Source organism: Furipterus horrens, unplaced genomic scaffold, assembly GCF_987537825.1.
Source record: "Furipterus horrens unplaced genomic scaffold, mFurHor1.1.pri manual_scaffold_17, whole genome shotgun sequence".
Taxonomy (NCBI): Eukaryota; Metazoa; Chordata; class Mammalia; order Chiroptera; family Furipteridae; genus Furipterus; species Furipterus horrens.
The window spans coordinates 106,861,591-106,872,038 of NW_028327187.1; the positions used below are offsets into that span (position 1 = coordinate 106,861,591).

At 44.6% G+C, this 10,448-nt stretch overlaps 1 protein-coding gene across 1 annotated transcript in view; it reads right to left on the minus strand.

The window, feature by feature from the left end:
• The window catches only part of SMS (spermine synthase), a 48,265-nt gene extending 37,817 nt beyond the window's left edge, over positions 1-10,448 (minus strand). Inside the window, exon 1 of the mRNA XM_090264298.1 lies at positions 10,160-10,448. Coding sequence (XP_090120424.1) covers positions 10,160-10,208 — 49 coding nt within the window. The 5' untranslated portion in view covers positions 10,209-10,448. The remainder of the gene's footprint in view (positions 1-10,159) is intronic.

Genomic DNA, 10,448 nt, shown 5'->3' on the forward strand with positions numbered 1-10,448 from the left:
TAATATAATTTAAAAAAATTTTAAAGTGAAAAATAGATTTATCCTCTTAGCAAATTTCAAGTATGTAATACAGTATTCTTAACTATCAAAAAAGAAGGAAAAAGAAATTGAATGTGTAATTTAAAAAGGAAGGAAGGAAGGACGGACTTGAGGCCAGATGGTTGGTTTCACTGGAGAATTCTACCAAACATTTGATGAAGAATTAATACCAATTCTATATCATCACTTCCAGAAAACAGAAAGGGAGAGAACTACTCCCAATTCATTTTAACAAAGCAGTTATCCTAACACAAAATCAAAAACAGTCCAAAAAGAAATCTACAGACCAAACCAATATCTGTCATCAATATTAACACAAAAATCCTTAACAAATCATTGGAAAATCGTTGAAATCCTTGACAAGTAAAAATTCCGCAATATAAAAAAATAATTATATACTGAGACTTCCAGCCAAGATGGAGGCCTAGACTGACATGCTCCATCTCCTTCCACAACTAAAAAGAAATACAACTGCCACAAAACCAGAAATAGCCATAAGTTCCAGAAAATAAATGGAAGTCCAATGTAAGAAGTTATAAAGAAGTGGTGCTCGTCCGGATGGGTAGGAGGGGCGAAGTCAGGGCGGAGAGATAAAGCTGTGCTGTCCGCGGCAGCAGACGCGACAGTGGTGGGATGGCGGGAAGCACAGACATCCATTTAAGGGGAGGCAAGAAGCGCCTGGGAAGCACCCGCAGTTGCAGACCAGATCCGTCAGCTTGCAATTCCAATGCTGGGGAAGGCAGACCCCCATTGCCTTGGACAGTAAGGCCCGGAGGGGGTGGAGATGGAGGAGGCTCTCAGTCTTTCAGCGGAGAGTGAACAGCAGGAATCTATCTTGGACCCCTACCCCCAAAGAAAACACCACAGCATGATGAGAAGGGTCGCCAGGTAGTGAAGAGTGCATGGGGCTCCGCCCTCTATAGCATGGGATGTGTGACAGCCCTACCCAGGAAGCAAAGGTAAACACAAAACTGTCAGGATGGCACAGATCATGATAGAGACCCCGATGACGCAGCTGACCAGAGAGCAAATATCTAATCTAACGAAGCAGCAGATAGGAAACTAGTGAGTGGTGAGGGAAAGAAAACCAGGGATTAAATCAACAAATCAGAACATAGGGAAGGAACAAACAGTCAACCAGTGCAGAAAGAGGAAACAAAAAGTGAGGAAAATGAGGAGAGGCTCAGAAACCTATAGGACAGCTATAAGCGGACCAACATCTGAATCATAAGGTTGCCAGAAGGTGAAGAAAAACTAGAAATTGAAAAATTATGTGAAAAAATAATGAAGCAGAACTCCCCTATCTTGGAGAAGGAAATAGACTTACGGGTCCAGGAAGCACAGAGTTCCAAATAAACTGGACCCAGGGAGAACCGCACCAAGATACATTAAAATCAAAATGTCAAAAATTAAGGATAAAGAGAGAATCTTAAAAGCAGAAAGAGATAAAAAGAGAATTATGTACAAAGGTGTCCCAATAAGACTATCAGCTGATTTCTCAAAGAAACTCTGCAGGCAAGAAGGCACTGGCAAGAAATATTCAAAGTAATAAAAAGCAAAAACCTACAACCATGATTACTCTATCCAGCGAAGCTGTCATTCAGAATAGAAGGGCAGAGAAAGTGCTTCCAGGACAAAGTAAAACTGAAGGAGTTCATTAGATCCAGACCACTGTCATATGAGACATTAAAGGGACTTGTTCAGGAGAAAGAGGATCAAAACTATGGACAATAAAATGAAAACTGTATCACAACAACCAACAACAGAAGCTAGGGAACCAAAACAAAGGCAAACTAAGTAGGCAACAAGAGTGGGAAAGTATTGGTATGGGGAACATTATAGGGGGAGGTCAGCGGGGAGGGGGAAGAGGGAAAGGGAGGGAGATGATGCAGGAATTAAGAAGCATAGTAGGAGGGAGTGGAGTAGGCAGGAGGATGCTGAGAAGAACTATATGCACAACGAATGGGCATGGACTAAGGGGGGGGGACTGGAGGGACGGGGCTCACTGGGTGGAGGGGAACAAAGGGAAAAGAAATTGGGACAACTGTTAACAGCATAATCAATAAAGCATATTAAAAAATAAAATAAAAGAGAAACAAAGAAAAGGTAAAAAAATAGATTATACCACAATAAAATTTTATTTTTAAAGATCTAAATAAATAAATAAATAAATAAAATAATTACACCCAGCAGGATTTACCCCAGGTATGAATTAAAATATAAATCTGTGTAATGGGCCACATTAATAGGCTACGAAGAAAATCACATACTGATGCAAGAAATGTATTTGATATTCAATACCCATTCAAAATAAAAACACAGAAACATTGAAATAGAGGGGAACTTCTACAATTTGATCAACAGCATCAACGAAAACCCTACAGCTAGCACTGTACATAATGGTAATAGAATGAATGTTAATGAAGCAAGGATGTCCACTCTCCCATGCTGCTATTCAACACAGTAAATAAAGTATAGCCAGCCCAGTAAGAGGTCAAGAACATGCCCAAGATTGCACAGCTTGTGGTGGTACAGCCAGGATTCAGAGACAAGCAGTCATGATCCAAAATCTAGTGCTTTTAAAATGAAGACATTGTGTTACCTTCCTTAATTATATATGTGAATAAGCCATTGGCCCTATACACCAAAATGTCAACAGTGGTTATCTGCTGGCGACAGGATTATGAATCTGGGCCCCCCCTTCTTGTTTACTTCTCTACACCCTATACATAATCTAAAATGAGCAAATAGCTTTTTAAAGCAAAAAAAAAAAAAAAAAAAAAAAAAACTATGTAAAAAGACAAATGCATAAACCATTACTTGAACAGCTTCTGCAATTTCAAGTAAATTGCCAATCTTTATTCTCTCTCTCTCACACACACACACACACACACACACACACACACACACACACAAAATCCACTAACAATTTAACATTCACAAAATGCTTTTAAAAAGCCGGATCATATTCTTGTACTTCATACCAAAGAGAATCAGTTGATAGTAAGCTCTTTTCTGTCTCTAACCTAGACTAACCCCACTTAGGAACATCAAACACTTGGATAAAACCCCCAAACCAATGGGGCCACATAACCCAGCTACAATGAAGTTCAAAAATTCCGTGTTAAACTATTTCTAAAACCTACACCATTACTGTTTCCCAAAGCAGGGTCCAAGGCACTGGTCCTGAAAAGTATTCTAAGAAAAAGGGATCCATGTTGAAGCAGGTGTGAGATACACTGTACATTCACCTATAGAAATTCAGAGTGCCCCTTAGCATAACAGTCTGGCTTGAACACCATGATCTGCAACCCTTCGGAAGAGACAATTTGGTGAAATATAACAATATTCTAGAAATTGGTCAGGATTCTCCCTGCAGAAATTCCCATTCTAGAAAAACGAGATCATGCAACACAAAGCTATGGAAGTAGTATTTGCAAAATCAAAGTTTCTTTTAAAAATTCTGCTTCACTAATACAGAGGTTTTTTATATATGTAAATCAACCTTCAAATCACATGCCCACCCATTATCTTCTGCCTCTTCCTTTGTCCCCAGAATTTTTCTTGTATTTCAGTATGTTAAATTCACACCTCTTTATAACTGAGCACCTTTATCCACTGGCACAATTTTAAAGTACTCAGCCCTAAGTATTGCAATTAGTGTTACGTACTCTATGTATCATTTGACACTCTTCCAAACATTTTACTGGACATCCTACCCAACAACACAGTGCGTGGAATTTTGGTATCATTAGTGCCTTCATGTAAAGAGAGAAATTAAGGTGCATGGGAAACTATCCGGAGGGCCAAGTCAACTCAGGATCTAGAACACGCCACCTGCTGCCGGCTCTTACCAGCTCCTTTTGAGTTTGCAGCTTAGAACATAAATGCATGTGATCACAAGTATGCACTAGCTCAGTGGCTCCTTCCTGAACACTGAGGACAGTATTAGTTTAATGAAATCCAGGCCCACTACAACTTAGGGCCCCACAGTTGTTTTCTCTGGGGGCTGGAAAAGTGCCTAGTTGTAGGGGTTTAAAAGAGCACTTGTGCAAGGGTTTACACACTTGGTTTGCAGAGTCAATTGAGGAGGTTTCCCAACTTCTCAAAAGAACTGATTCTGTAATTAAACTACCATGAAATGGTGGTCAGAGCCACAGGGCACACCAGCAGGCTTGGGTTACAACTGCAGTGAAATGGTGGATTGAAATGCTTGCAAGATCCATGACTCCAAAAACTAAACTCAATAATAGCTTTATTGAGCACATTTTTAAGCAGACGCCCAACCATAACTTTCTAACTAATTAAGGTACTAAATCATACCTAAAGGTCCAAAAATGCCTCCCCCAAAGCTGTTCAATTCTGACTGCAGGCTACGTGGAAGCTCAAGGAGGGTGAGACTGGAGTGTGTGTTCAGGGACCAGGAGAACTCGGTAGAAATGGACCTTGTAAATGCCGATGAGGTCGACCCTAAGGGAGAGCAATGAGAACACTTGGGAGGATTTTCAAATGGGTAAAGGGAAAATGATCTGTTGAGTTCCTGGTGATCAAGCTGTCCCCAAAATGGAGACAAATAGGGAGACTGTGACCAAGAACTGGAGCCAGGAAAAGAGCAAGGCATTTAGGAAACTGTAGTGGGACTTCACGGCTTGCTGATTGGGGCCGCAGTGAGTGTGTGCCCCAAAGGCTTCAGATCAAAGTTTATATATATATAAATATACACACAGGATTCCCTCGCTTATCGTGGGTATTTATGTTCTAGAACCTCTCCCCCCTCGCGATAGGTGAAAATCTGCGAAGTAGGAACCTTACATTTATTTTAGTATTTATATATATTTTAAGGCTTTATAAACCCTTCCCACACACTTAGAAACCGTTCCCAGTCCATTAACCTTTTCCACACTTTTATAAACACTACTTATGTTGTTAAACATATTCTACACTCTTAAACCTACATCACTTTAACAACATATGTATATAGTACCGCAAAATCCCGCGATACAGCGAAAAATCCGCAATAAATAATGAAATATAATATTTTTTTAAAATCCCGCAATACCGTGAGGCCGCGGTAAGTGAACCACAATAGAGAGAGGGACTACTCTGTGTGTGTGTGTGTGTGTGTGTGTGTGTGTGTGTGTGTGTGTATTTCTCCAAAATCAATCAACATCAGAATTACTAGGAGAAAACCCATTAAAAAATGCAAATTCCAGGAACTCTGTCCCCTCCCAGGCTGTGATTCAATCTAGAATGAGACTCAGGCAGGCACTTCCCCCTTCCCACACCCAGTCCTGGCTCCCAGGCTTCATTGTTCAAGTGGGGAGGACCGGTATGTTCGAAGCACGGTGGACAATGGGTAACGGTAACGCCACGAGCAGAAGGGGAACTCTTCTACCCTCGAACAACAGAAACACATGATGCACTTAAAACTGCACTGCTGAGGTTTTTACTTATAGTATGTAATAGCTATTTAAAACACTGGAAGACCACATGCTTCTACCAGAAAGCAGCTAAACAAATGCACAGGAGACTGGGAGCCTGGTACATGGGCTGAAGGTTCAGGAAATCAGGGAGGGTGACCTGAAGCCACAGGCTCAGCTGGGTAGGAAGTGGTGGCCATCTGCTCCTAAGCAACCCCAGTGCTAACCATGGAGGAACACCCCGCCCCCTGTGCCATTCGATTTTTGTGTAATAGAGAATCCCAAAAACCACCAGAAAAAAATGTTGCTAACGGTGTCTCATCCCATTTTCTACAACAGTCTAATGAGAACTTACACCGGGGTTTCTCTACTCCAGCACTTTTGACATTTTGGGCTGCCAATGCTGTGGAGGGGTCCCATGCACTGTATGTTTTAGCAGCACTCCTGGTTTACTAGATATTAATAGTAGCATGTCCCCAGTTTTGACAACTAAAAATGTCTCCGGATACCACCAAATGTCCTTGGAGGGGTGGATGAAGAGAGACAGGGAGGTTTTACACTGAGAGGCTTCACTGTTGGTGAATTAGCAAAGGCTTTGGAATCCAACAGACATGGCTTTCAATCCCAGCTACCAAACTCACCAATAAGGTGAAAACTTCAGTGGGCCTATTTATTCATCTTTTTTTTTTCTTTTTTCTTGTAATGAGAATATTTATTTATTTATTTATTTATTTATTTATTTAAGAGAGAGGGGAAAGGAGAGAGGGAGAGAAACATCACTGTGTGGTTGCCTCTCACTCGTGCCCCCAACTGGGGACCTGACATGCAACCTAGTCACTTGCCCTGACTGGGAATCGAACCAGCGACACTTGGCTCGTAGGCCGACGCTCAATCCACTGAGCCACAGCAGCCAGGGTCCTATTTATTCATCTTAAAATGGGGATAACAGGACCTACCAAAAGGTCGTCGTGAGGATTACATAAAATAACATGTAATGCAATGCCTAGCCAAGGAGGCGTTTAATAAATATCAGCTTTCACAGTTTCAAAGAGTTGTTCTGAAGAAAAACTAGGGACATCTCCTTACAGCTCTGGCCTTGATTGGCAACATCTTCCTAAAAAACAATACACAGAAATGGCAGTCCAGCGCTGGCTGGTGTGGCTCAGTGGATTGAGTGCCGGCCTGTGAATCAAAAGGTGGCCATTTCGATTCCTGGTCAGGGCACATGCCTAGGTTGTGGGCAAGGTCTCCAGTTGGGGGCCTGTGAGAGGCAACCAACTGATGATGTTTCTCTTGTGCACTGGTTTCTCTCCCTCTCTTTACTTCCTTCCCCTCTCTCTCTGAAAATAATTTTTTTTTTTTTAAAGAAAGAAATGGCAGCCCGGTTTTCTCTCTAGCCCCTAAGGGGTCTGAACCTCAGGGTCCATGGACTCCCAAGGGGCCAGTGGATACAATTAGAGGGTCTGTGAAGTTGGATGGAAAAAAATGCACATCTTTACTTTTATAAATTGAAATTTACCATTTTCTTCAATTATAAAACTGCAGATTATCAAATACGGCTAGCCATTGTCACCAATAAAATCACAGCTTTTCTGATCACATCACAGCTTTTATACAGATTTTTTCTACTCCACTTTGAAATTATGGACGTTATCGGGCCATGTTATTTAGTATGTTCCTAAGAAGCACATATTGCCCTGGCTGGTGTGGCTCAGCAGATTGAGCACTAGCCTTCAAACCAAATGGTCACCAGTTCGGTTCCCAGTCAGTGCACATGCCTGGGTTGTGGGCCAGGTCCCCAGTTGGGGGTGTGCAAGAAGGAACCACACATTGATGTTTTTCTCCCTCTCTTTTCCCCCTCCCTTCCCCTCTGTCTAAAAATAAATAAATAATACATTTTTAAAAAATAAAATAAATTTTACTGGGTTACCTCATCAACCAATGCATTAAACAGGCACCACCAGGCCCAACTTAAAATTGCCCTTGAAGTGGCCTAGTGGCTGCTATGTACTAGCTGGCTTGCATTGGTAACCAAGTTATATGGAATCATAGTAACATAACTAAATGTTTCAAGCTTAATTCCATTAAAATCACATCATAGAACTGCAGCATTAGGAAAAATTACTGACAAATGGGAAAAAGAACATGAATCCAGGCTCCACAGCCAGTTGACTCACCCTTGAATCACATCCAATACTCATGTGAAGAGTAGTGCTTTTTGACTCATTACTATCTATTAAGATAAATGCTTTTGGAGACCTCACAGGTGAAAGATCTCTCACCAAGTGCCCCTTCATGAAAACTAAAAAAGCTCAGAAGAGCCTAGCCTAGCCAGATCCCATTATTTTACAAGTGTGGATACCCCCTGACAAGTGAGGGTGACATGCTTCCCCCCCATATCAAATGATGGGGAGAATACAATAAGGATCAGACTTCTCTAACTCCCAAAACACTCTTGCAGGGACTCAAGATCTAACATAGATGTATGCATGCATACACACACATCCCACTCCTTCGTATTATTTCTTTCTAGGATGTTCTTCACCTTGCCATCAAAACTTTCTCATCTTGCCCTGACTGGTGTGGGTCAGTGGGCTGAGAGTGTCAACCTGAACTGAACGATCCCCGCTTTGATAACTGGCCAGGACACATGCCTCGGTTGGAGGCAACTGATCGATGTTTCTCTCCCTCTTTCCCCCTCCTCTTCCCTTTTTCTAAAAAATAAATACAGTCTTAAAATAAAAAATAAAAACTTTCTCACCTTTAAAATTAACAGGCTGGGAATTAAGAAAAACTGGCTGGGAATACTCCTCAGTCTTCTTTTACTTTACTTTCTCTTTGCCCAACTAAATTATTTAGATGTCACTTCCACACCTTGCCAACTCTGAACCTGCCAGCTTCTCCTGCTCCCTTCCAAAGCGCACTTCCATGGTTCCCTCCCTCCCTGGCCAGGGTCAGCCCAAAGTGTTCAAGTGTTCTCACTTTTTCTTCACATAGTTATGTGAAGGTTTTCCCTCACGTTTACAACGGAAGAGTGAAGCAGCCATCATTTCAACAGGCAAAACCAGAATTAAGCTGAAAGGCTGCTGAAGGCTTCAGACAGTGACACCAACTGAGTCAAGTACCAGAATCTTCCGGACTCATCCAGAGATTCCCCTTCTTAAGTGCCTAGGAACTCATGTTAGTTCAGGTGAGTGCTCACAGGTGCTTAGCACCAGGATCATCTCTCCAACAACCTCTTTGCAGCTGGGTGACCTTGAGCCACTATTCCTTCCTCAAGCCTCTCTCACCCTCCTCACCTCGAAATTATGAGTATGCTAGAACTTTCAACTAAGCACTACCAGCTTTCGCTGGCAGGGTAATCAACAAAACCTTAGCTATCTCACACCCCACCAGCTGCATGCCCCAATCACCATTTTACCTCAGGATTCTTCCCAGCAGCTTCCTTTCCCTCCAGCCTCACCTAAGAAGTGTGGGGACTAAGAAATGCTTTGTTGTCTCCAAGGCACTTCCCGGCCATCCAAATACAATGAGGTAACTTAACAACAACCTTGTAGCGTTTTCCTGCGACTCTCTTAACATTAAAAGCCCTATGAAGTTGTACACTGTTCTTCCCCCTTTTTTACCACAGGAAAGATGAGAAACAAGACCAAAGTCACATGTAGAGCCAAACATGAAGGACAGGGCGCAAACCTAGATGTTGCCCCAGTCCTCAGTCATTTTATTAAGCTTTTTGCCTTCCGAGACCCTTTAACTTTGGGGGAGAAAATGCAAAGTAAGTACTCAGAAGTTCAAAAAACAGAAAGAGAAAATGAGAAAGTCAATGTTCCAAATGGTAACAAAAAAAGGTTGATCCATCCAATTCAAGAAAACACTGAAAAAACAAGAAATAGCAGGATATGGACGAGATGCTCAAATGCTCCCAAGTGGGACGTATGGGAAGCGCAGATTCAAGTCTACAGCTCTCATAGGTTTAAGAGGCACCAGAAAACAAGACCCGCAGTCCCACCCCTCCCCCCCCCATGTTAAAAGCACCTAGAGAAAAGCCTGCAAAATACCCCTCCCCCTCATAGTTCCCGCACATAGTTCCGACTTCCCCAGCCCTCTGTTCTGGCCGCCTCGCTGGCTTCTTAGCCTCCCCGATTCGGGGAGTTCGGGCTCCCGCGCCCAGACCTCTTACCCCCCCCCCCCCGCCCCAAGTAATAATCGTTTCCTTTTCCCGTCCCCGGTCCTTTTCCGGGGGATCCATCTCCTACGCAGTCGCCCAAGAAATTTGCAAGCGCGGCGTGGTCCTTTTCTCAGCCCGAGCTCCCGCCAGGGGAGTCCCCGTCCTGAGGAGGGTAGTAATTTACCCGCCCCGGAAAACAGGAAAAGGTCACGCGGGTGGCCCAGCGCCATCCACGCCTCGCTTCGCCGCCGCCCCTACACACCCACCCCATGGGTCTCCCGTCTAGGGGGCTGCTGGGCGACCCAGGTCCCAAAAGGGCGGCTCGGCTCGGATGGGCACTCGGCGCGGCCCCTCCAGACCCCGCACTGCGGCCGGGACAGAGCGCAGTGCGTCTCGGAGCGCGGCCTCCACCCGGCCGCCGGTGCACATGGTCCCGCAGCGCGCATTGTTCGGCCCGCTGTGTGCGCCTCGCCTGGCCCCAGCTCTCCAGGCGGCGGGGGCGACAGGGCAGGTGGCGGCCGCGTGTGCTCACCTTTGGCGCCGAGCATGAAGTCGAGCGTGCTGTGCCGTGCTGCTGCCATAGTGAGGCGAGGCCCTGGGCCATGCCTGGGGGAGGCGGCCGCGGGGAAACTGGGGGACCGCGCAGTGGGTCAGCCTGTGGCCGGCGGGGACTGCGCCGCGCCAGGGAGGCCGAGGGTAAGAGGTGGGAGGGACCGCCGGGAGCCACCCGGGGCGAAGGGGCGGGGTCGGGCCCGCCTCCAGGAGGGAGGAAGCACGGACGCCCGCAGCCCCGAACTTACAGCGCAGGGGGGTGAGGCCTC